Source organism: Agelaius phoeniceus, chromosome 18 (assembly GCF_051311805.1).
Source record: "Agelaius phoeniceus isolate bAgePho1 chromosome 18, bAgePho1.hap1, whole genome shotgun sequence".
NCBI lineage: Eukaryota > Metazoa > Chordata > Aves > Passeriformes > Icteridae > Agelaius > Agelaius phoeniceus.
In genome coordinates this window covers 2707672-2733754 of record NC_135282.1, presented here as the reverse complement: position 1 = coordinate 2733754, position 26083 = coordinate 2707672, and the positions used below count along the sequence as shown (strand labels likewise).

At 44.7% G+C, this 26083-nt stretch overlaps 2 protein-coding genes across 3 annotated transcripts in view; one reads left to right on the top strand and one right to left on the bottom strand.

Moving 5' to 3' along the window:
* The window catches only part of ATP2A2 (ATPase sarcoplasmic/endoplasmic reticulum Ca2+ transporting 2), a 44436-nt gene extending 31088 nt beyond the window's left edge, over window positions 1–13348 (top strand). Inside the window, exons 10-21 of one of the 2 annotated variants that reach the window (XR_008535275.2) lie at window positions 875–977; window positions 1501–1632; window positions 1719–1841; window positions 2067–2285; window positions 3033–3368; window positions 3573–3793; window positions 4745–4947; window positions 5126–5211; window positions 5609–5742; window positions 6725–6842; window positions 6942–8490; window positions 12223–13348. Coding sequence is in view for 1 of the 2 variants with exons in the window: in XM_077187895.1 (XP_077044010.1) it covers window positions 875–977; window positions 1501–1632; window positions 1719–1841; window positions 2067–2285; window positions 3033–3368; window positions 3573–3793; window positions 4745–4947; window positions 5126–5211; window positions 5609–5742; window positions 6725–6842; window positions 6942–7062; window positions 12223–12236 (1810 nt within the window). In the remaining variant the exon portion in view is untranslated. The remainder of the gene's footprint in view (window positions 1–874; window positions 978–1500; window positions 1633–1718; window positions 1842–2066; window positions 2286–3032; window positions 3369–3572; window positions 3794–4744; window positions 4948–5125; window positions 5212–5608; window positions 5743–6724; window positions 6843–6941; window positions 8491–12222) is intronic. The other variant, XM_077187895.1, reaches the window with a different exon arrangement.
* Window positions 13349–17776: 4428 nt separating this feature from the next.
* Window positions 17777–25990, bottom strand: ANAPC7 (anaphase promoting complex subunit 7). Its single transcript, XM_054645571.2, has 11 exons — window positions 25758–25990; window positions 24468–24654; window positions 23867–23986; window positions 22675–22786; window positions 22302–22455; window positions 22053–22195; window positions 21708–21825; window positions 21124–21320; window positions 20258–20482; window positions 19696–19846; window positions 17777–18830 (listed from the first exon to the last, which is right to left on the bottom strand). The coding sequence occupies exons 1-11, from the start codon at window positions 25856–25858 to the stop codon at window positions 18641–18643; spliced, it is 1698 nt and encodes a 565-aa protein (XP_054501546.1). The 5' UTR covers window positions 25859–25990; the 3' UTR covers window positions 17777–18640.
* Window positions 25991–26083: the final 93 nt, after the last annotated feature.

Sequence of the window (26083 nt, the reverse complement as noted above, 5' to 3'; positions counted from 1 at the left end):
GTCATAGTCTGTGTTGTGAATTCTTGGAGTAATGATCCACATCTTTCCACCATCAGACCTTTTTCCCCCTCCTTCAGAGCTTTAATGAAAGATGTTCTCTCTTAGCTCTGTCGTGGTGATTTTGCTAGGGGAAGATAACAGTACTGAGCACTATCTTCATTCTCTTGTGCTTGCTGTAGAAGTCTGGGAATGTTCCAGAAAAGGAATCAATTCACTGTTTCCAAGTGTGAAAGGAGAGAAGTTGCTTCTTTCTTGTGATGTCAAATGTACCTTCCCCCTCTCTGAAGCCTTGAGATATTGATTATTGAATCTGTTTCACTACTAGAAAAGAGCATTTTTTTCCTCATGAAGTTAGTCTTGTGAAAGGACTTCACCTTTCATGGCTTTAGGAGGCTCACATACAATACAAATCAATTGTTAGGAAATTAAAGAGGAAAACGTGCTTTAATGCCTGCCCAGTACATGCACTTCATGCATGGCAGTAAAGCTGCAGACTGTGCAGCAGGAAGGAAGCTGAGCTGCTCAGGCATCCTGCAATAATATCCCTGTCCTGCTGGGAGCTCCCTCCAAGCCCTGCACAGGGTCAGACTGAGCCCTTCCCCAGGCTGCTGTGTGTGACACTGGCCCTGGAGCACTGAGCTTTTGTCACCCTGGGGCTGATGTCATCAGTGACCTCCTCATTCCCCTCATGATCCTGATCCAAACTCCAGAACTCCCCTTCATCAATCCTGCTCTTCCCAACAACACTTGTATAGTTCCAAATGCATAACTAATGAGCATTGTACTAAATGGAAATGCAGTAAAGAGCATGAAGAAATGAGATGCCAATACTAAATAACTAACTTGAGTCTCCTCCTTTTCTTCCTCTGGAAAGGCACAAAGATGACAAACTCATTAAATGTAGCCAGTATGATGGTCTTGTGGAACTTGCAACCATCTGTGCACTCTGCAATGATTCCTCTCTGGATTACAATGAAGTAAGTTCATCTCCTGGAGCAGAGGAGAGTGTGGGAATGAGGATAAATGTTCTCATCTGTCTGGGTAATACCTTCCAGTGCTAAATCCCTTTCTAGTGAAGGGGGGAGAGTATTTAGGCTCTCTGAAGTATTAATTCTGAGAATTACTTGTTTGTTGAGCACTGAGAACTAAATCCAGCAGCAAGTGTAATCTGTAATTTGGAGATCTCCTGATGCTGCTTTCTTGCTTTGCCTTGCTGCCTTATGGTTGCTACCAAGTCTCAGAATGTCTTAAATGCTTGATGATAAAATACTGACATCTCTTTCTGCTGCTCTTGAGGGTAAAGGCTTCAAATTCCTACCAATTAAACTCCTCAAAGCTGCTCTTTTAAAATAGCTTTACTTGTTTCATGAGCCACATGAAATCTTGGAAAGCGTTTTGGTTTTTTTTTTTCCCCCTATTCCCCACTTGAGCTTTTGTCTCTGGTAGGTTCCAGGTGAGGTTTAAAGTCCTGTGCTTTTGTTTGCTTTGTGTTAACTCAAGGCTAAGGGAGTTTATGAGAAGGTTGGTGAAGCCACAGAGACGGCGCTGACGTGTCTGGTGGAGAAGATGAACGTGTTTGACACAGACCTGAAGGGACTTTCCCGAATCGAACGCGCCAACGCCTGCAACTCGGTGAGCCCTCCTTCCCTGCCATTGCTGGCACACAGCTCTGCAGTGTGCATCACCTAAATGCACCTTATGCTTCTTGTTTTGAAAAGGTGATAAAACAACTGATGAAGAAGGAATTCACTCTGGAATTCTCCAGAGACAGGAAGTCCATGTCTGTCTATTGCACCCCGAACAAACCGAGCCGCACGTCCATGAGCAAAATGTTTGTTAAGGTCAGTCCCTGACTGGAGAGAGAGAGAGAGGTGATGGAAGGGCTGCAAAGTATTTTAAAAATTAAAAATTGCAATGTAACTGTAAATTAAAAATTAACTTAACTTAAAAATTACAGTGCAACTAACTGCAGCTTGGAGTGGGAGGAAGGGCTTGGTAATTTAAGCAGATGTTGTAATGGAAAGGATTTATTAAGGTAAATTACTTCTTTTTTTTTGCCTCTGCAGGGTGCTCCTGAAGGTGTGATTGACAGATGCACACATGTGCGTGTTGGAAATGCTAAAATACCTTTGACCTCAGGAATTAAGCAGAAAATAATGTCTGTCATTAGAGAATGGGGAACTGGCAGAGACACATTGCGGTGCTTGGCTCTGGCAACCCATGACAATCCTCCCAAAAAAGAGGAAATGAATCTGGAGGACTCCTCAAATTTCATTAACTATGAGGTAAGATCAGTAGCACTTTTTCCTCTCCCAAACTGGAGAATGGTGGCTTCTTCTGTTTGATTATTCCTCGAGGAAGTTACATCTGGGAATTTTCTTTCTGGGTATTTTTGATGACAGACACAACAGTTCCCCATTGTATGGAGGGAATGCTCAGTCTAAGAAGAGACTTTGTGTTTTAGAAGAAATTGTTGACAGCAGGTAGCTATTTTTGGCTAAAAGCCCAAGAAGAAATCAGTTAAACAGTCCAAAAATTGCATTGTGGTTTCAGCTTTTATGGTTTTTCAGTTTGGCATTGCTCAACTGCAAGACCTTTTTGGGGATTTTGTGATGGCACATACCTCTCTGAGAGTCAGGTTCACTTCCCTGCCTCTGTGCTGCCAGCTGCAAGGGCTCAGTCTGTGATTATCATCTTAGCTGCTCTGTAATTTTCCAATGAAATCTGTATCTGGTATTTAGGAGAAAAGTAATAACAGTTGCATGAGTTTTTGGCTTGTGCTCTCTCTGCTCCTGGCACTGGTGATAAAAATGAAAGACCCAATGCTTGCAGGTTGAATTTGCAAGGCTGGCAAGTAGAACACGTTTTAACTTCAAATTAGTGCATTTGAAGCAAAATGTGGTAATGCAGGACAAGGAGTGATCCCAGATGTCACAACACAGGTGTAGCATGCAGGGAAAACAATTATTTCACTGCTACTGGAGGAGAAATCTGCAGGATCTTGCACTAAAACTCTCCGGATCTTGTTTCAGACCAACCTGACATTTGTGGGCTGCGTGGGAATGCTGGATCCCCCGAGGATTGAGGTGGCTTCATCCATAAAGCTGTGCAGACAGGCTGGCATCAGGGTCATCATGATCACCGGGGACAACAAGGGCACGGCCGTGGCCATCTGCCGCCGCATCGGGATCTTTGTGGAGGATGAGGACGTGTCCACCAAGGCCTTCACGGGCAGGGAGTTTGATGAGCTGTCCCTGGCTGCCCAGAGGGATGCCTGTCACCACGCCCGCTGCTTTGCCCGCGTGGAGCCTTCCCACAAATCCAAAATCGTGGAGTTCCTCCAGTCTTTCGATGAGATCACAGCCATGGTGAGTGATGGGTATTGGTTAGAAGGGCAGATGATGTTTAAACCCTAATTCCCCATTCTGGACAACACTTGCTTCCATGTTTCCCTGCATTTAATGAGTTTCGAGGATCCAAAACCACACCCAGTGCAAAATTCCTTTCTGGATCTGTGTGTTAATGCCCACCTTATTTACTGATTCATTTCCAACCCTGACTTCTCATTTTAGACAGGTGATGGTGTCAATGATGCCCCTGCACTGAAGAAAGCAGAAATTGGAATTGCCATGGGTTCTGGTACTGCAGTGGCCAAAACTGCTTCTGAAATGGTTTTAGCAGATGACAATTTCTCCACGATTGTGGCTGCTGTGGAAGAAGGACGTGCAATTTACAACAACATGAAACAGTTCATCCGATACCTGATCTCCTCCAATGTTGGGGAAGTTGTTTGGTAGGTTTAAATTTATTTTTTCTTTGAGCTAGAGTAGTGATGATGGAGTCTTCCAGTATTTCTCACTAAAACCAGAGAAGGAGGTTCTCCAGGCAGTGGGTCTCTGTGGAAGCTGCATGTTTCTGGCCTGTCTTTAGTGAAGAGCTTGCCCCCAAAGTTGCACAGTTGTCTTTAGAATATTCTAGCTCAGTAGGTAGTGCTTTCCAGTTATTTCTATGATTGGAATAATTCTCTAGAGAAGGAAAACCAAAACCTTAATCAAACAGTACGAGATGTGGAATTTCAGATAACATAGTCCCAGGCATAGCTTAGATGTTTGTTTAACCTCAGGTTCCAGGAACATGTCTTGTGTTCCTCTGGGAGGAGCAGTGGTGACCCAGCACTACAGAATGCATTGCTGGTGGCAAAATGTGAATGTTGATCTCCTCACAGTCCTTCCATCAAAGCAGACCTTTCCCAGAGTGGGATAAAGCACAGCAATTGTCTTGCCTTGTTTCTTGCCAGCTTTAAGCCATCCTTCATATGGCTCCTGCTGCAGCCCCTGTTTCTGTTTTATTTATTCACACAGGCTTGGAGCCATGAAAGTTACAGGCTCAATAAACTTGTGCAGGGAATAGCAGTAATCTAGGGAAATGAGGGTTAGTTATTGGAGCCAAAATGTGTTTCTTAGAAAGTGGTTTGCAAGCCTTTATTTACAGACAAGTAGAATGGAGAAAAAACAACCTTAAAGTCAAAAGTCTTCAATTTTTGAAGTTATCAGAAGGCAATGCTTCAAAGCTTACATGCCAGTGGTTAGTCTTTGCTCTTGGGTGTGTGTTTAGTTTTCTGATGGTGAATATTCAGCTTGTGATCTTCAGTGGGTAGGAGAGAACAGAAGTGCTGCTGCAGGTTTAGGCTTAAACATTACTGACATGCACAAGAATGATCTTGTAACTGGTGGTTCCTTTGTAGCATCTTCTTGACTGCTGCCCTGGGTTTTCCTGAGGCTCTGATTCCTGTCCAGCTGCTGTGGGTGAACCTTGTGACCGATGGTCTGCCTGCCACAGCCCTGGGCTTTAACCCTCCCGACCTGGACATCATGAACAAACCCCCACGCAACCCCAAGGAGCCCCTCATCAGTGGCTGGCTCTTCTTCCGTTACCTGGCTATTGGATGTGAGTACCAATGGCTTTTGTTTCCTTAAATAAACTAACACATGAATCACAACCTTTTTTTTATTTTTTTTTTCAGTACTCGAAGCCTTGAGGCCTTGAGAAGTTCAAAGTGTGGCAAATGAGGCCTTGTCTTGCATACAGGTCACAGTGCTGAGAAAAGCTTTTTGTTTTCTTGCAGGTTATGTTGGTGCTGCCACAGTGGGTGCTGCTGCTTGGTGGTTTATTGCTGCTGATGGTGGTCCAAAAGTTTCCTTTTACCAGCTGGTATTTGCTCAGTTTAATATCTTTGGGGGGAGAGGGGAGTTTGCTGCTGCTTTCATACTTGAAATGACTGTACAAACCCGGTAGGCTACGGGAATTTGTATAATTAAACGTTTTCAGACTTGTTCCTGTAAAACCTGATCATGATTAATTAGTCTTGATAGGAAAGCTCAGAGGTGGGATACCTGAGCTTCTAACAATTTGAAGGACAAATTGTTTGTCTTGTAAGTGAAAGCCTAAAGAGGATTTTTCTAAAGCAGACAAAAGTTTGTAAGCAGTGGTTTTCAGTCAAAGTAGAAATTTCCCTTTCTGTAATACTCACTGGTTTTCTCCTGGTTGCCTATTTTGCATTTTAAAAGTTAACAAGCTCTGGCAGTGAGTTGTGTCTGTTCTGTTCCAGAGCCATTTTCTGCAGTGCAAGGAGGACAATCCAGACTTCTATGGGGTGGACTGTGTGGTGTTTGAGTCCCCGTACCCGATGACAATGGCTCTGTCTGTGCTTGTCACCATAGAGATGTGCAATGCTCTCAACAGGTTCGTATGTCCCCACAGGAAAGCCAAGCCCCTGCAAAGCTTATCCAAAATCCTGCTTTTTGTGCAATTTGATCCTTGGTGAACAGCTCAGCTAATGAAGCGTGAGTCACATTTCCCTTCTGAGTTCAGTTTGTTTGCACTACCAGACTTAGATAACATTTGAGATCTCTTATCATAAGGTGTATTTTTAAGTCTGCCAATTCATTCTGGTATTTTACTAAGCACAAGCAACTGAAATATTTTCCATTATTTTTAATCTAAGCCTAATCAATCAGATTATCCCTACTATGTTGGTATAAAGTGATATCAAGGAGACCTAAAATAAGAATGCTGAAGATATGGAAAATAGTTTTTCCTGCCCTAAGGGAGTGTGGGTTTAGCCAATTAATATTAGATTATAAATGGAAACCACTAAATAGCACAATGTCAAGGGTATTTTTCTTCAAATAGCTCAGAGGTCAGTTAATTTAAAAACAAATAAACTTGAAATACAAGTGCACTGGGGTAGTCCTACATAAAGATACTGCTCTACATCTGCTGCTCTGGATCTCAGCCTCTCCTGCAGCGCAGCCGAAATGCAGATGGAGTCAAGAGCCAGCATTAGGAAGGTGAAAGGTGTTGGCCCTCTCTCTGTCACTCTTTCAGTGAACTCCAGCACAAGAGGGTGCACCTGGGGCCCTGGTAGACTCAGCTCTCTTAGGCTGCCGTGTCCACACTTCCCTTTCCCTCCCAGGGAGAGGATTTTGGGGTCATAGTGAGAAGAATGGACTAGGTCTGCACAGAACACTCAAGACTTTTTAGACCAGACCTGAGGCTGATGGTGGCTGTGCTAAGCTGCCTTCCAGGCCAGTTGAAGCTGCAGCATCCAGACTGTCCTGGGCTGTTTCCTGCCTGGGGTCCCCGTGCTGTGCCAGGCTGCTTTGTGGTTCTCAGAGCTTCCTGTTGCTGCCAGAGTCACACACCAGCCATGTTTCTGTTGCAGCCTGTCAGAAAACCAGTCCCTGATGAGGATGCCCCCGTGGGAGAACATCTGGCTGGTGGGGGCCATTTGCTTGTCCATGTCCCTCCACTTCCTTATCCTTTATGTGGAACCACTGCCAGTAAGTGCTCCTGCCTTACCCCCACCCTGAACTTCAGACAGAGCAGAGCCTCGGCCGGGGCTGCAGGGGGAGCTTGGTAACCCCTGGCTTTTCTTTCAGATTATCTTCCAGATCACCCCTCTGAACGTGACGCAGTGGCTGATGGTATTGAAAATCTCCCTCCCTGTCATTCTGCTGGATGAAACTCTTAAATATGTGGCCCGTAACTACCTGGAACCTGGTAAAGATGATAGTGTGCGGCCTGCCACCAAACCCTGTGCTCTGTCAGCATGCACCGAAGGAGTTTCCTGGCCGTTTGTGTTCATTACTCTGCCCCTGGTTATCTGGCTTTACAGCACAGACACTAACTTTAGTGATATGTTCTGGTCTTGACTGACATGGTGACGAGTTTTACATTCAAAGGAGAAAAAAAAAAAAAGTTTAACTTAATTTTTTTATTGTTTAGAGCAACTGTCTATTTCTGCTGAATTTTCACATGAACATATTTGCCGGTGATGGAGGTTTCATAATCTAGATTTTGGTTTTTTGCTTTTTCTGACTTCAGTGGGGGCAATATATTCCTCTTTTATACACAGTTAAAGTGTCCATTGACATGTACAGAGAACTAACACTATTTTATGCAAATATTTTTTTGTAGATGAAAAGCATGTACAGTGTTCTGTTCAATAGTCTATTCATCATGTAAAAAAAAAGTAAATTTTTTTTGAGCCAGCGGACACTATCAAACTAAATTGGCAGCAGATTTTAGGGAATGAATGTGTGTTGTCTAAAACTAAAAAAGCATGTAACTGTTTGTCTTCTGCATGACCATCCAAACTTAATTTGTCATAAAGTCAGGTTTTGTTCACAAGCAGAACTTTCTGCACTGGGTAGAGTCCTGCTCCCTGGGTCAGGATTTCCTCTCGGTCCCCTCTTCCCTCACTCTTGGTTCTTGACTGTCCTTGTTTACACCACTTTCTGTATGAGGTATGCCTGATCTTGCTCGTGCAGAAAATACCATTCCAGGTGCAGCCTGCTGGGGTTCTTCCATACTCTCCACACACATAGGGTTGTTTTTTTTTTAAGGATTATTTATTTGTCTATTGTATTTTATTGTAACAGACCTTACTTTGCCAGTGTTGCCCATTATGCAGGGATAGGGAGGGCTACTTCTGTCTAAAGCCTTTTTAACACACACAATCTGTTTCAATTCAAAAGAGGGTTTAAGTTGGGGTTTAATACCTTTTTTTACACGTGTCAGAGCCTTTCTTTTTCTTTCTTTTTTTTTTTCTTTTTTCCCCTTTAAGATCAAAATTTGCAATGAGACCTGAAAAAATAACTTGCACTGCATAGCTAGAAATTGGATTTCCTACACTTAGGGCACTAATGCTCAGTTGTATACATGGAGTTACTCTGCTGGCCTGTTGTTAGCCTGACTTGAAGTAACAAGCTCGTGTGTGTTTTTTGTAAAATCTGTAAATAGCACATGACCAAATTGAACATATTGTATAGAACTATTTTTATTTTAATGTGGCACTAACCACCTTCATTATTACGGTAAATGTTAAAGCATGTTTTCAAATTCAGTCCTGTATCAACAATGTGTAAGTCATTAACAGTCCTAACTGTGGTGTTTTTCTCCAATGCCTTCCAACTTTCATCGACTAAAGTGAGTATTTTTCTTCCATTTCACCCTGCCAGTGGTGACTTGCTGTAAAATAGCATATGCTGTATACATGTTGAAGAATAAATAGTAATTTCCTTCATTCCCATGCTGTGTTTTGTCAAACTCTGCTGTGCTACATTATTATCACCACTTTAGACTCTTGTTTTGTGGTCTGAAGCTCAAATTACTGATTCCAAAGGCAAAGCACTTGCTTTTGGTTTAGTGTATTCTAGGGTCTTGTTTTATAGCACCTGGGAGCCTTAGTGCCCCAAGGTCTTACAGCTTTTGGTCTTAAGTTTGAGATAAAATCAGACAAATCTGTAACTTAAGACCCTGACAGCTGTTACCATGAATGTTTAGTGTCCAAAACTCTCTGGTACTCGTGGTCAGGTGCTGGTTTACTCCAAAGCTTTTCCCTGCTCTGAATCAGGGGCTGCCCCACAGAGCTGAGCACCCTTCCCTGGTCCCTGCAGTGCTCGAAGGGCAGGTGCTGCTCCTGGCAAAACCAGCTCATGATTTGTTATTTGCCCTCTGAGAAGGCAAAAGAACAGTCTCAGCTTCACAGGGCAGTCTCTGAAAGCTGCCCTGGGGTCACTGTGTCTGTAGAGCAGCAGGTGCTGTTATCTTGTGCTGGCTCAGTCTGCTTCAGTAACCAAATTCAAACAGCTTTGTGATCCCCCTTGGAGGGGAAGGGAAGGGTGGTTCCAGGCCATGTTCTCTTGCTGCCAGCTGGAATCCAGCAGGCACACAGAATTCTCTAGGTTTAAGCTCTCTAGTGGAGAGGTGCTCCCTCAGAACATCAGAAATTCCACGGCATTGTGATACTTTGTTTATAGAGACTTTGACTCGAGTTGATGCTGAGGTGGCTCAGAGGAGCTGACCTGATGATGGAGCAGGTGTGTTGCCAAACTGTGAGCATTCAAATCCCCTCAAATGCCCTTTTTTGGTGTGGAAGAGCCAAACTAAGGGGTTGCATTCCATGAAACCACTGGCCTTCACTGGCCTTTAGCTGTATCAGTAACAAATGAGCAGTGTGAGACTCATCCCTGTTCTTGAAACAAAAACTCACAGTTCTGTGATGTAGGATTCCTTGAGATCAAAGCGTGCCACCAGTGTGTTATTTGCTGGAAACAAATGAGCAGCTTAGTTCTGTGTGCTCCCCCTGCTACTGACAGACATTTCCAGGGCAGGAGTGCCACTGAACCCTTGAGCACAGGTTCTGCTGAAGCTCACAGCACCGTGTGGTGGCCTTTTAAAGCCACCATGAATGATTCTGCTTCTTGTACAATCCTGTTCCTGTCTTTTATGCCAAATAATCCTGCTCTACAGCCCCTTTTTGCCTCTCTTAAGAAGCTGAAGGGGAAAATGACTGTCAGTAAGTAGAATTCAGAATATTCAGAATTCAGCACCTTCTCTGTTGGATCTGTCAGTGTTGAAGATGAATCTTGCTGCTTGTCATGGATTTCCATAGGGATCTGAGAGCTCATTTTGCCACTGTCTCAGAGGCACTTGGGTAGGGCCTTGTGTTCCTTGGACTTTGCCTTGAAATCTGGATGAGTGATGGGCAAATGGAGGTGTTGGGATCCATCCCTGCAGGCTCCTGGGCTTACAGGAACAGTCAGGTTTTACAAAGTGCTCCTACAGAGCCCAGGCAATCTTCATCTACCCTGATTTTCTTCTCTTTCTCCCGGTCTTGTCCAAGTTTCCCTGCAGAAATGGAGCCATAGGGTTCTCAGGTTGGAGGGCAGCTGTGCTGTGCTTTCAGGATTCTGTTCTCCAAGTGCTGTAAATCCCACCCTTGGCTGGTTGGGATTGGCCAAACCTTCAGAGCAGTTTCCCCCTGGGCAGTGAAGCGTCCTGCCCTGGAACCACATCCCAGTGATGCTGAGCTGGGCTGCTGGGCCTGGCCTGCAGCCCTGGCAGCTGAGCAGGCTGGGGGAGGCTGCAGCAGGAGCTGCAGGAGCTGAGGGCTGTTCTGTCACAGAAAGTACAGAACTGCAGTGCAAAGTTTGTCATTTCTGCAGGAAATGTCTGAACTACAGTGTTTATCCTTAGCTGTATAGATCCTGTCATCTTTCAGCCTCAGTCTTTTCAGCTGGAGAAGCCAGGAAGGGAGGACTTTTCAGGACAGACTCATTTGTTTGGTCCCAAATGTTTCCTCTCCAACCTCCCCAGTGCTGGGGTTGAGGAAGGTAACTCCTGTTGAACCATGTTAGCCCAAAACAGCACCAGACCTTGTTCAAGCAGGACTAAGTCAGAATTCCCCAGGCTTGATCTCCCACTCCATTCTTACAAAATAATTTCATATTTTTTGTTTCTCTTTGCTCCCATCTCACCGAGCTTTATCATCTCTGCTGTTTTCTGGATTCCTTGGTGCCCTCACACGTCACTGCTTATTCTCTACTGTGAGAGGGGTGTGTAAGACCAGGATCAATCGTGTGATTGATGCTGCCTTATGCTGGGAACACCAGGAAGGATATTGGCTTGTGCTGGGAACCCACTGGGCTTTGGAATGAGAGCAGCTCCTCCTGAATCCTGTGTTCTGTAGCAAGGAGGATGCTCAGGCAGCTGCAGTCATGCATTGAATTTTTAGCCAGGAGCTTTTGTCTTTGCAGTGCCTTGGGCTCTCTCTGCTTTCACGTGTGAGCAATCCAAAGTGCTGAGCTGCTCCTTCTTGCTGGCACCCGAGCAATAAAAATAGTTCATACTTGGTTTCCCAAAATGTTACTGCAAATAAATGGGTCCAAAAGAGGCTGCAGAAAACCATTTCTACGGGTCTGTCCAAGTGCCCCGAGGGGGTGTTGGTAGAGAGGCTGCTGGGGAGGTTCCTGGTACGAAAGTGAGTTTTTAATCTGCTGATAGAATGCAGTACAGCAGTGCCAGCCCTCACAGCTCCAGCCCAGAGCTGATGGTACACGGCCCAAGGGGGCTGGGTTTGCTGAGATGGAGGGAGGTAAAACCAATAGAGTCGTCTGTCTCTTGCACCTGTCTTGTTTACTTTTTTGCACTTCTAACCATTAACTGTTTCCCTAATCTCTGCTAATTACATCCTTAATTGCATTAATATGCGTTTTCAAATCTTAGCAGGAGAGCCCAAATTTTAGTGTTGAAGCAGTGTTTGGAAGAGCTTCCCTGGAGCTGTAGGGACTCAGAGCAGTCTCTCCAGACACGAGGCTGACCTTATGCTGTGGTGGGGGTGAAGTACAGCAGGAGCTTTAGGACCTCGTACTCTACCCTTTGCCTACACATTAATCCGTGGAGTTTAATGACTTCTTCAAAGCTTTCCTACTGCTTCCCAGAACAGCTGCCTGGCTTGGAAAAGGGACATTGTTAGGTCACTGTGGGGCCAAAGCTGCCCTAATGCCTCGACTGAAAAAAACAAGTGCGTAGTATGGAACTTGAAAGTAAAAATTCCAAAGAAGTGAGAATTGTCTGTTGCCACTGGTCAGGCAGAGAAAGGCAAAAGCTAATTAAATGTGTCTTAATTTGTTTTTCACTGCAGTCTTGAGTAGGAAGTGCTGGCTCTGCTGATAATCAAGGGAGCTGAGCCTTAATCCAGAGGATTCTGAGCTTCAAGAACAAAGTAACCTGAGAGTGTCCCTTCAATGACAGAGCAGCCAGTTACCAAACTTAACATTCTTTCTTCTGTCACTGTTGATCTTAGTCTTGCTTGTATAATGATACTTAGCATTCATCCTTTCATTAACTGATGCCTTTTCTTTCTTTCCTTTTCAGCAATACTGGAGTAATCGCTTCCTAAACAATTTTGCAGAAATGTAAGGTTGTTTTGTTGCGTGCATGTGTTTTTAGCAACACATCTACCAAAACTTCTGCATGTATCGTGTAAAGATTCTTTGCTTTCCCTTAAAAACAAAACTCATTGTGTTCTCTGTGGAAGAAATGTGTGGTACCATTAGGACTTCATGATACAGATGTACAAACGTGCAATATAGCTTACCAAGTCGGAACTCTCTCCAGAGAAGCTGGGTTTCTGTGCTGCATGGAGAAGAGTTTGGTTATCCTTGAACAAGAATTGCGGAGCTGTCAGCCGATTTCCATATTCCTGTATGTAAAATGTCAGTTTATACAATGTACAATACCAGATAATGCATGCCTTGGGGTGTAGACGGATCTCTCTCTGTATTGTATCATCCAAACATCCTACTCCAACAGCTTCTGTACAATGCTCTCCTATTTATAAATCCATGGAAACGATTACAGATGAATGTTAAACCGTAAGCCTCCACTTCATAACGTTGGATTTTTTTATCATCTGTGCAAATCAACCTCTTTTGCACTGTAATGTAACTTATTTAAATCTAAGGCAGTAAGACAGATGTTGGTGCAATACAAAATATCGTGATGCATTTATCTACAAAGCAACAACGACGTAGCCAGTTCCCACAGCTGCATGTGTGACCTTTAGAAGTTGTAAATAAGATCAATTGTCTATTGACATGCTGACAGTAAAGGAGCATCACACCTAGTTTCATTTGTATCAGGTAAATAAATTTATTCTACAATACGTGCTCGGCGTGTTATTTGATGCACTTTGTTTCCTGCAGGTCCGTGAGGGCTCTGCAGCGCGCTCTCATTTTAATGCCAGGATGCCACTTTTAGCACCAACACCATTGCAATCTTTCCTCCTAGAACTGCAATCTTTCCTCCTAGAACTATGCAGATGCAGCTGCTCCTCGGCAGTATTGACCTCCTCGCTGGTGTGATTTCCTCTGTCCAGGGGCTTGTGTGTGTGTTTAAGGGACAGTGTCAAGTACTTTGATCACTCAGTTTTTTTAAAATGCTCCATTGTTTGTAAAATCCCTCTGAGAAACGTAAAATAAACAATTCTTTCCCAACTACATCTTTATTTTTTTTTGTCCTTTTCTATTTTCTAAATTGCCCCTACTTAAAGTAGCTCCTGGTCTCTTTCCTTTCTGTAGGCAAAAGGAAGAGCATCCAGAGCAGGGATGCTCACAAGGCTGCTGCTGGGCAAGGCTAAAGCACTGCCAGGGTAAGAGCTGGAATTTCCAAGTGTCCTGTAATGCTCTGCTCCAAAGCCCAAACACCAGATTTTGTTTGGAATAAGAGACAACTTAGGAATGTGTTTTACATTAAATGTAATGCCTCTCAGCCTCCAGCCCCTGATAGCAGCACCCTGCTGGCAAACGGCGTTATCCAAATGAGGTGACACGTCTGAGACCCTTCAAACGCAGCAGCGTGAGGTTTAAAAATACAGGGCTCGAATTCCATGCTCCAGCAGCTCTATAGGATGGTGGAGGGTGCTGCTGGCAGCTGCTTCCTACTATGGTAGTGCTGAGCCGGGCAGGCTGAGCTCCAGAGCCTCCCTTATCTCTGCGGGATTTGGAGCCAGCGCTGTCAGCACCGCCCCTCCCGCTGCAGGGCGGCCCCAGCGCCTCGGGGACACCTGAGCTCGGGGCAGGTGCGGGAAGAGCCCCCGAGCATCTCTGGCCTCTGACAGCCTCAGCCTCTCTGGGAAAGGGACGTTTCTCAGAGCCTGCTCCAGCCCAGCTGCTCTCCTGCCCTTTTTCGGCCTGTGGAACTCGTCCCCAGCACCGGGGCCAAAGGGAAAGCTCAGCCCTGATGGGAAGTCAGCCCTGATGGGAAGTTATTCAGCAAGGAAAGCTCAGCCCTGATGGGAAGTCAGCCCTGATGGGAAGTCGTTATTCAGCACCGAGCTGCGTTCCTGGGCTGGTGAGCAGCTCCTGAGCCAACTCACACCAACTCACACCTCAAACATTGCTTTAAATGAGGATCTGCAAGTTTAAGCAGAATGAGTCCCCCAGCTGGAGTTCAGCCATGTGAGCAGAACGTGATGCTCAGTGGGTTGCCAAGGTGCTCAGTGCAAGAATATGTGGTAAGAGATGCTGAAATAAACAGCTTCATCTTCCCCCTCCTCCTCCTCTCCTCCCTGCAAACCCCCAGCTCTAAAGCACCACATGGATGAGCCCACTGACAGCACAGAGCAAAGAAACCACTCCCCATAGCTCCAGTCATGAGGCATTATGGACATATTACATGAAACTCTAAATACAGAGGGCAGGCAATATCCCTATTTTTACCTCGAGGTGAATTTGAGTATGATTAGAGCCCACATCCACCCCCAGGAGAGTGGGTGAGAAATGACAGAAGCTCTGAGCACCTGCTTTTCTAAAAGATTTCATCCCAACAGTTTACCCACATGGAGGTGCAGAGAAGACTTTGGTCATCAATTTATCAGGCCCCAGGATTTTACCTCATACCCCAAACCATTACTCCATTTGCCACATTGCTATTGTGATGGGATGATGGGTGAGGAAAAGGAATCTGATCTCCAAACTCACAGAGTCCTTGGCCCCTCTGGAAGCTCTTGGAAAGAGAGAGGCTTGTACAGAGTAAACATCCAGCAGGGACCCACTCCCACAGCCCAGACTTTGCAAAGCAGAGGCTGTGAGTGAAAACAGAGATGATTCCTTCTATTGTGTTGTTCCATCAAGTGATGGGGCCTGGCCAAAGGGCTTTCCTTAACACATAAATTGTTACACTCAAGTTCCCCAGGTGAACATTTTATTTTTTCCCCCTTTGCACCAAAATAACTGTATTTTATTATCAATTTCCTCCCCAAACACCTCATCTTATATACATCCTTGCCTCCTCTTGGCCAGCTTCCACAGGACATTTTAACCAACTAAGACTATTTCGTTTGAAATCATAGGTTTATACTGAGTTTAAGCCCTCCTAAGGTCACTAAATTTAAGACAGATCTGGGTTTTTTAAATACATTTGGTTGTGGTATGTTTGTGTAACTTGAAATAAGAATGGCAGACCCAGCCTTTCAGATTTCCTTACCACTGAGATCTAAGTGAGGGAATAAGGTTTGCTGAATCAGAAATCCTGCCTGCTCCTGTGCCCTGCTGGATCAGTTTCCACATCACTGAGCTCCTGAAAAGCAAGAAGGGAAGAATCACACACAAAGAGGCTTAATGAGGAAGACAGTTACTGAAAGGGGGAAGTCCCAGTTAATCAAAAATCTCTCTGTAATCAGCAGCAGCAAAAGAAGCACCTCAGTTCAACAGAGAATGCTGATACTGGCCAGCAGTCCTCAGTGCCTCCTTTATTTCTGCTTCACAATTCCTGAATTCCCAAGATCTAGAAATCTCCAGAACTAGAAACCCTGCCAGTACTGCAGGTGTTATCAGCACATGACAGGAGTAAATGCATTATTTAGGCAATTTCTAAGCACACCATGAACGTGTGCTGCTTTCAGACTCTGGTCAATTCAGCCTTTTAGCCCTTAGCCAAGTCTAGGTACAGTTTGGTGAAATTCTGTCCCTTTCCCATCACTTCTGTCAAAGTAGGAGAGTTATAAGTTAGTAATGAAATATGTGGTTTAAATTCAAGGATTTCAGGCAAACAGGGGCACTCTGCCCTTACCCAGCACCTCAGACACTCCAACACTTCACAGTACAACTGGATGGCAACGTGTCCAAACTGTTCCACTTCCATCACTGATCTAACAGAGCCTGAACTTCAGTTCTTGGCTTTGTGATCTTTTCTTCTTGGGTGCAGAGCATGTGACTGAGGCAGGGAATGAGGTCAGCTGCTTATTAAGGGCTAATTGTTGTATTCCCTGAACTAAATGCCTGTAACTGCACTGGAGAGTACCAGACTCTGCAGAACCAGAGATCACATTCTAAAATTAAAGCAGTAATGAAGGCTCATTAATAGGCAAGCAGAATTCCCCTAGAATTCTGAAGTGAGGGCCAAATATATCTTCCTTTATAACCTCAACATGTGTGGCACCTCAGAGCTCCACAGCCACAGTGCAGCTCTTAGCAAGGATCACACTCAGCTCCAAATCCCACCAGGCACTCACCAGGCTTCACCTGCAGGCTCTCCCAACTTCCCATTTCCAGTAAGGAACCCAGTTCTCAGAAAACCAAAGCTGTGAGGGTACAAATCACATTTGACAGCCATCTCTAGGTGTTCTGAGCTGTGCCTGGACTTGTTTGCTCAAGCTGCACCCAAGGACTCATCTTGAAGTTGTTTTAGTTTCCTGCCTGTTCTAAAAGCAGAGATTATCAGATTATCTACAAACACACTCCAGAATGGTTTCAATACAACTGTGGCTCTCCTGTTTGCTCTTCTACATAAATATTCAGAGAAATGTGCAAAGCCAGTGGTTTCCACCTGAAATGAATGACCTATTCAAAGGAATCATTAGACTGAAATGGCTGAAAAATACAGCACATATCTCATATACTCCTCATCAATTAAATGTATCCTGTCTTTAGTTTAGTAACACAAACAACTCAATTTTCATTCTCAGCAGAGGTCTGGAATACAACTAGAAAGCTAATGCAGCTACCCAGCTTTCAGCTGGTGAATGCTGAGTGTGAGGAGAAAGCAAAGGGTTTTTATATACAAATAGATGCTTTGAGTATCTTGCACGTTTTTTCTGTTATGAGACATGTGATGAGCTGAAATCCATTCACTGCATCCCACAGCAAAGACATGAACAGGACAAGGCCTCTCTCTGCCAGGAAGTCATTAATGGAATGTTTGCTCTCCTGAGATGTTCCACACTTGGGGAATTCGCTCACTGAGGAGCAGGAGCAGCTCATGCCAGCCCAAGGGCCAGGACAGCTTTGCTTTGCTGCTCTTCCCCCACCACCTCAGGGAACCAGAACTCACTGGGGTGTTTTGGAAACTCTCGAGCCCACAGAATTCCAGAGAGAACAGACAAGCAGCTGTTTTCTTTTCCTAAATGGATGAACTATTGGACTCCTCCTCTGTAAGCCATGACACACCAGAACATTTCCAAAACAGACAATAATCTGCCTCTTTTGTTGTGCATTTTTGATACAACATCACAGAGGGATCTTTTACCCTTATCTGCCTTTCAGGGAGAAGCTTCTTTTCCATGTCATGTGTTTGTAACAAAAAGCCATTTTTCCTCCAACTGATACTCAAAACTATTTTTTTAGCTGTTTAAAAAGTCTGTGTGCTCCAGCATACCTGTGGTAACAAAATAAATACAAAAGGAATTAAACACTTGATATAAAGATTATAAAACCACATTTGGTAAAGACTAAGGAAATCAGAACTGTAAGAAAAATAAGTAATTCCTCTTCCCACACATCAAGCCCACAGAACTGAAACAGTTTCTAGATTACCCAAAGCAGTTCACCCTTGAAAAGCTGAGGTTGGAAATTTGTACATGAAGCAAATTTGTTTCAAAAGGTGAGGGAAAAAGACATAAATTCAAAAATTACCTGACAAAACCAGGAAGTATATAAACATGGAAAAACCAGGACAATATGTGTATTTGCATAATTTAACATTTCTCCAGCAGTGCAAGGGAAGAGGGATTAATTCTTTTTATAGCATTTTAAATGTCAGAGCTGTACACAGAATGTAAAGTGCTTTGAGTCACTGCTGCAAAACCTTCCAGGAACATACTGAAATAAAACTAAACTGCATTTTAAAATAAATGCTCATGCACAGACTTAAAGTGACTGCAGGGTTTAGTAAGGGTTGAGGAAATTACTTTAATTCACCACCACTGGCTCAATTCTGTACACAGAGAAATCAGCTATAAAAAGTGTCCATCAAGTCCAAGTTGCCTATTGTCCCAAATTCATCCTGGACAGCACAGGTAATGCCCTAGAAAAAGACAAATTAATTCAACAAACACAGCAAAAGGAAAGTGCTGCTTTCAGCCACACTCAAGCAGCTCCCCCAGACCCAAATGGCTGCACACAAATGAGCAAGGCCTTTCCCACAAAGGGGTACAAACCACTGGATTTACAACTTGCCCAAGCACTCAGCCCTGGACAGAACTCAGACATTGTTTTCAACACAAACAAAAGGCTCATTACACACCTCAGATTCTGATGGTTTTAGTTTTAGCAGGAATTTTTCAAAATGGAAGTTGTAAATAACCTTGGATGCAGTTAGTCCCATACACTTAATAAATAAGAAGCATCAAGAATCTCCACAGTATTGAGATGCACAGAACTATTAATTGGTTTCAGAGTCTATTAAACAAAACAAAGTCCTTTGTTACTGAAAAAAAAAAATCATAGTTTCTGTTCTTCTGAGCAGAGTGGCCCTGGTGGTGTGTTCAGGTGCCAAAACAAGCAGCAGGAGGCTTTTACTGCATCCCAAACCACTGTTCTTGATCTGCCCACTGAGCTGCTTCACTGTCACTGCCTTCCAAGTCCCCCTCCTCTCCACTGCCCTCCATGTCATCCACATCTTCTTCCTGGGTGGCATCTGTTGGACTTTCCTCTTTCTCCATTTTCTGCAACCCTTCCAGTGACTTCTGATCGTTTGGATCCAAACTGAAGAAAGGAACAAAAATAAAGCATTGTCTTGAAACTTTTTTCTCTTTGTGGCCTCAGTGTAAAGAGCAACAATAAAATCTCATCCTGTTGTCTGCACTTCCTGTTTAACATCATCAGGAAGCTTATTTTAGATGATGATGCAACTTCCCCTTGAGCTGCTGTAACACTGAGTCTTAAATCTCTTTATAAAACAGTTCTGATCCCCAAGAATGCATTTATCTAAACATCCCACTCTTCCAGAAAACTTAGTCACCTCTCCCAGCAATACTAATTATAAAGTAACATGAAAGCAGTAAAAATTTAAATGACTCTGACTAAATATAATCTAAGCAGGCAAAAACCAGCTCACCCATTTAAGCTATGCAAGTTTGCAGGGGACATAAAGTGCCGGGTTTAAGGCAAATTGAAGATGTTGCAATCAAAATATGGGAATATTTTAAAAAGTAACACCCTAAAATAGCATTTAGATTATGTTAAGTTGAATCATACTATTAAAATTTATAGAACAGCTCATTTTTATATGCACCTTCTAATGTAAAGGAATGGATCTTAAAGTCTGACTATAAAATAATTAATAATTATAAATAATTCCATGCCTTAATCCTTTTGTTAGTCAAGGTATCACAAGCCTGGTGACATATTTAGCATTAATACAGTCCCTGCATTTTGCACTTCTCAGTTTGAAATCTTAAGACCAACCACTTCACGCACTGGGTGTCACTTGTGTGGTTTTGTTATTTTAGTGGAGAATGATACAAAGATTCTCTGATTCTCCTCCTAATCAATCAGCAGCTCCTCTTTGTACTCAGTGAAGCTGATGAGTGGTGGTTACAAGCCCCTGCAGAGGCAGGGTGTGCTTTACCTCAGGGCTATGCTGTACTGGTCCATGGCCTCCTGGTACTCGTTGACAGCCACCAGGAAGTCGCCCAGGATGCGGTGCAGGACACAGTCACTCTGGTTGGCCAGGGCGTTCCTCAGCAAGGCAATCCCATCCTCATACTTCTGCTCTCTGCCTGTCCACAGGCAAAAATACTGCTTTGATCAACAGCTGAGACAGATCTACAAAAAGTCATAGTGTTCACAGTCTTCCCAACACAAGGCTGTTTGTCCCTCTAGAGCTGTCAGCAGAGCAGGCCTCTACTTCTTGCAAGATTAACTCTAAACAATGGCTTTTTGTTGCAATAGCTGTTACATTCACAATTACATCTACTCTGAAGTCAAAACATTTTGTTTGCAATTGCTTTAAGTGTAATATCAGCTGCTGGATGCAATGAATTCCTGTGATTTTTCCTTCAGGACAGAACTGATAAACCCCTGGGCTGTACCATCCCTGTCACATCCTCCACGTGGATGTGGCTCCAGAACACCTTTCCACGTGCAAAGGTATCTTTAAACAAACCAACACAGGGGAAAAAGGAACTTACTGAGAAGTTCTGCTTTCTTTACCACAGCTTTAATGTAGTCAGGTCTTTGTGTGAGAGCTTTGTCCAGCAATGTTTTTGCCTTTTCCTGCGTGACTGGGTCCTCCAGGCAGACTGTGGCCAGCAGGGTGAGGGTCTGTGCGTTTGCCCCCAGGGTTTTGTACACGTTGTTTGCCATCACCATGGCTTCACGGATGCTGTTGGATGCCAGGTAACACTCGATGAGACCTGGTGGGGTCACATGGAAACACTTCAGGGTCTGACTCAGCACCACAGGCACTCAGCCTTCCACTATTGTTTGCACTTAGTAGCACTCGGGTGCTGAACAGCTGACACTCCAATAAGTAAATATAAATTGCAATTGAGAAAGTGAATCTGTGCTTGTCAACATCCTCATTCTACAGATAATTGACTTGATGTTCATTAATGGTCAGGCACTGAAAAAAACCTCAAACCCTAAGTACACCTCATCTAATGTTTCTGTCCAATTCCAATACTGAGAGAATTAACACTTCACTACTTGAAGCTGCTGTTGAGATCAGCCAGATTTAAATATTTAAACAAATACAACAAACCAAAGCTCCCAGCAGAACTAACCATCAGTTAACATCACCATCCAAAAATGAGCTGCTAAAACCACCCAAGTTTGTTTACCTCCAGATTAAACAACACAAAACCCAAGAAAACCCCTTTCTGAACATCATTCTTACAAACCCACACATTCTCCCACATCCCTCCCTGATCACACCACAGGTTTTGGGGTAACAATCGTTTACAGGGGGCAAGAACTGCTGTGCACTCCCTTGCCTCCCCCTCAGCACGGCCCCAGCCCTCCCAGAGAGCAGCTGGAGCAGCTGCCCAGGGCTCACCCTCGTAGCAGTCCAGGCGGCAGGGGGCCAGCCTGATGGCCTCCCTGAAGTGGATGATGGCCTCCTGCACGCGGCCCATGTTTCTCAGGGCAGCTCCCTTCAGCAGCAGAGCCTGCACGCTGTTGCTGTTCAGCTGGATCGCTTTGGCTCCCAGGTACAAGGCACGGGAGTAGCGTTTGCTGTAGAAACTGTGACACCTACAGAACAAGGAGAGGGATTGGAAACATCACTGCCTGCAGGGCCTGTGTGCAGCCACGGGGGTTTTCAACTTCTCGTGTTTCAACTTCTTGTATTTGAGGTTAAGGAAAAAACTTCTTCAGAAATTTAAAACACCCTAATATAGATGTTAAAACTGTTACTATTTAATATATTGTTGGTTTTGCACGGGTGTGTAACTCTAAATTTAACAGACAGAAAAAACCCACAATAGATATTTACAGAGAGCTAATGTAAGTTACCCAGGAACAGAACAGACAGGAAAGAAAAGCACCTTCTGAACAAAACAAGCTGAACCCACTGTGACAGCTGAAACCCGCCACATTCAGCAAATTCAGAGCTGAGGTGAGAAAGGAAAGAAAACTCACCCAGACACCACCCAGGGCTCTGCATGTTGGTCAGAAATGTTGAAGAGCCGGCAGCCCAAGTTCTCCACATCCTCCAGCCGACCCTCGCGTGCCAATAAATAACCATAAACATCCATTCCTAAAGAGACACGTTGGAGGATCAATCCTCAAGGAATAGAAAGTTCATTCACAAGAAAAAAAAGCCACAAAACCCACAAACACCTACTCTAAAGTGTGCAACTACCTAGAAGGGTTCAAGACATGCAGCTTCTGAATGTCAATTCTGAACTGAAAGCTGGGTAAACAATACACAATATTCCACTGCACGTTACTCCTCAGGCCAACCTTCTCTGAGGATTTACTCACCTTTGATTAGGTAAGGATCCAGCATTTGTGCTTGTTCAAATTTTAGGATAGAGTTTTTATTATCTCCAGCTCTGAAGTACAGGTCTGCTAAGCTCCCCAGCAAGTCCACATTATCCCTCAGCAATGACTTCTTCTCTAAAGAGCTTCAAGGGAAAATAAGTGCCTGTTATTTATAAATGACACTTGGAATATCATTCTAGACAAGAATTTATGTTTGATTTGATTGCACCAAGCTCTTCCAACTCTTACCAAATGGTGTTTATTGCTCTGGTGTTGTCTCCAGTATGCACAAAGGCGTATGCCTTGATCCACACCGAGAGCCAGTCCAGGTTGGGAATGCTCTGGATGATGTTGATGGTCATGGAGGCCACTTCTGCTCCCTTCACCGACAGTGAGAGCAAACCTGTTTAGAGGGGTTCACACATCAGTCTCAGCCACCCAAAAGTGCTTTTGATACAAAATGTCTGAGGGGCAGAAACGCCATCCCCCGACAAGCACAAGCAGCTGATGACAGGGCCTGCTACAGTTTCTATAATGTGGGTATGACATGCAAATACAAGACAGCTACAGAAGTGTAATTCAAATTTTACCAGGGCTGAGTAGTGAGAGTGCAGACACCCACCCAGGATGGCATCCAGGGCCAAGGGACACTGCCTCAGCACCTCTTTGTAGCTCGTCACCGAGGAGCGCTCCTGCCCCGCCTTCTTGTAGAGGTTTGCCAGCATCATATTGATCTGCAGACAACAGCAAAGTGGCACAGCCGAGGGTGAGGAGGACAAAGAACCACTCAGAAAGGTCACAACTCTGCCTTCAGGCCTGCCTGCCTCTGCTCTGGGCAGAGGACAACACAACCTGCATTTCTGAGAACACTCCAAGGTACCACATAGGACAAAAGGAAAACTGTGGCTTCCCTCTGAGCACAGAAATAAAATCTCCAATCTTTTGTATGTGCACAGTGCACCTTGAAATCTGTGTTCTGCAGCAAAGAAGTCAAAAGATGGGCAAGTACACAATGCCAAGAAGGATCTGTACATCCCTTAATCAGTCCCTTCCAGGAATCTCTCTGTCCATGGAAATGTTTGAATTAACTTAGCAAGTCAGAGAGAGTTTCCATCCAGCTTCTGAATGGAGACATGATTGACCAAAGAACAGAAATTAGCTGAGCTCCTCACAACACAAGGAGCTGCTTTCTGCTGCAGCACTTCCATTTACTGGCCTATATAGGCAAAAAGTTTGCTTTTCTCAAACTTTTCTGTTTGCAAGTTGGTCAGAACACTCTGACATTAACTGGAGTTTAAGCCTGTACCCTTTTAGGACAATTTAACATGAAACACAGCTGACTGATCTGATGTGTTAATCTTTTAAGCCCTTCTGAGTAACAGAGCCAACGAGCAAAGACTCCACAGATTTGGCACTGCAGACCACAAAGGGATCTAAATATTTAACATTATCTAAAGTGTTGTTGAAAAGGATTAAAAGATTTTAAAAGATGGAGCACTAGCAAACTTTCTACTTGCCAAAGTCTCCAGCCTCTCAAGGATTTGCCACTGCTCCAACTATACAAGAAGTTAATAAAGATGCACAAAACATTTAACTCCTTTCATTTTTTTCTTTAAATTCTTTCTAACAGAGGAAATACAAAATTGGTATGATTTGAAAGAAAAGGGTCCAAATCAGCTAATTTAAAATTAGGGGATGCTACCAAACAATATTTAACTAATGAAAAAGACAAAATGCCATGAAACCTACATAGTATGTGCTGCCCTAGAGATACACTGACCAGGAGGCTGTGACAAAAACCTGCCAGAATTCACCTTTGGAGTTCTCTGCCTGGAAGGAATCCCATCAAGAATAGCAATGGCATCTTTATCTTGCTTCAGCATTGTGTAGCATTCAGCCATTTTGTATTTCACTTCAATTTCTGATGGTAAACACTGAAACAAAAAAAGAAAGATTTAAATATGATGTTGGTTTAATCAGGTATGAAAATTTTAATAAGGTTTCTTCATAAATATTTATTCTGTGTTGAAAAATATTTGGTGCATGTAAGTTAACAATGCAGCTCACTGCTAGTTCACATTGTTCCTGTCTTCAAATTAAAAGTATGAAGTACACATACAGAAAAATTTCATGCTGGAGACCATTTAAAGTTTTGCATTAGAAAACACCACAGATATTATCAAACTAATTAGCCTGAAATGTCAGGTTTATTTGACATGATAAATGCACAATCTGAGGTGGTTAAGAGACATGTAAAGGTGATGCTCAGGGATGTGGTCAGCGATGCACTTGGCAGGGATTCAGCCTCAAGGATCTTTTCCAGCCTCAGTGACTCTGTGAATATCGAGTCAGCAAACATTAACTGCAAGGGGGAATGTGATCACTTGGTGCAGCACATCATCAGTTCTTCATTACCTGGCTTTGGGGTGTTGATGCAGCATTCCCAGTAGAAGGCCTGACTTTGGAGGTTTTACTTAAGGCTTTTTTCTGCTGTAAGGCCATGGTGTACTTGCTGACAGCATTCCTGTACTCCTTGTCGTGGAACAGGGAGTCTGCATGGTAGACAAGGAGCTGGTACTTCTGAGAGGGAGAGAACAGCTCCCTGGAAGAAATGCAGACAGAAAGGCTGAGATGAGATGGCTGCAAAATAATCAAAACCTTACAGAAACAAAGTATTTGTAGCTTTGGTTTGTCTGGCCTCAACTTGCAACTGCTGCAGCCCCTTCACTGCACTGGAACAACCATTGGGTAACAGCACTGACTCCTCACACAGGGCTTATCTCACCAAATTCTGTTATCTGTAAACAAACAAATGCAGCAGCCACTCCTGACACCTCAGCAGCAGCAGCACCTCAGTGTTTGGCTGCTTGGCCACTGCCCCCACCCTTTCTGTAACAAGCCACAGGCTGTAAACATCCATTACACTGCATCAACTTTCTCCTAGGATTCATTCACCTTTTACTAGCTAAGGATCCAGCATTTCACCTGTTCAGATTTCAGAACAGTTTTGTTTGGACTCAAGTTTAAAAGGCAACTCAGCTCCTTGTACAGCCTTTCCTACATTTTATTCCTGTTCCCACATTATATAAACCCCTTCTATAAAACTCCTAACATGTGTGCAGACCAAATGACCCAACTGTGGCCTTCCAGGACCTGAAGGGAGCCAACAAAAAGCATGGAGAGAGACAATTTACAAGGGCCTGGAGTGCCAGGACAAGGGGGAATGGTTTCACACTGACAGAGGGCAGCTTTAGATTGGATATTAGGAAAAATTCTTCCTTGTGAGGGTGGTGAGACCTGGCACAGATTGCCCAGAGCAGCTGTGGCTGCCCCATCCCTGGAAGTGTCAAAGGCCAGGCTGGACAGGGCTTGGAGCACCCTGGGATAGTGGAAAGTGCCCCTGCCCAAGTCAGGAGGGGTGAAACACAACACTCTTCAAGGTCCCTTCAGTGATTCTATGATTCTCTGCCAGAACACCCATGTTGTAGGGGGCACCCCAAAGGGACGCTGATGCTGATACCCGAAGAGAGGTGGGCTCCATCCCCGGCAGGAGCAGAGCAGAGGACAGGACAGGGACAGAGAATAGGACAGGGACAGCCTAGGGGCAGAGAACAGGACAGGGACAGGGGCAGGGACAGCCCAGGAGCGGCCCCGCTCCCTCACGTCCCTCACGGCCCGCGCGCCCCCTGCCGGCGGGGCACTCACGGGTTGTTGCCGCTCATGGTGAGGAGCAGCCCGCTGAGCAGCCGCACGTTCGAGTGCAGCCCGGCGGCCGCCATCTCGCGCACGTGCTCCACCACACTCATGCTGCCGCCGGCGGGGCGGAAGGGACGGGACGGGGCCGGGGAAGAACCGGGAGAGACCCCGAGCGAGGCACCGGGCACGGAGCTGCCGCCGCCGCCACTCCAAAATGGCGCCACCCAGGGGTCCTCGCGCGCCACCGCCTATAGGCGGCCAAGGCGCTGCCCGCGCGGCCCGACAGGCGCGCGGAGGGCAGCCCGAGCCGAGGACCCCGCGCGGAGGCGGGAACG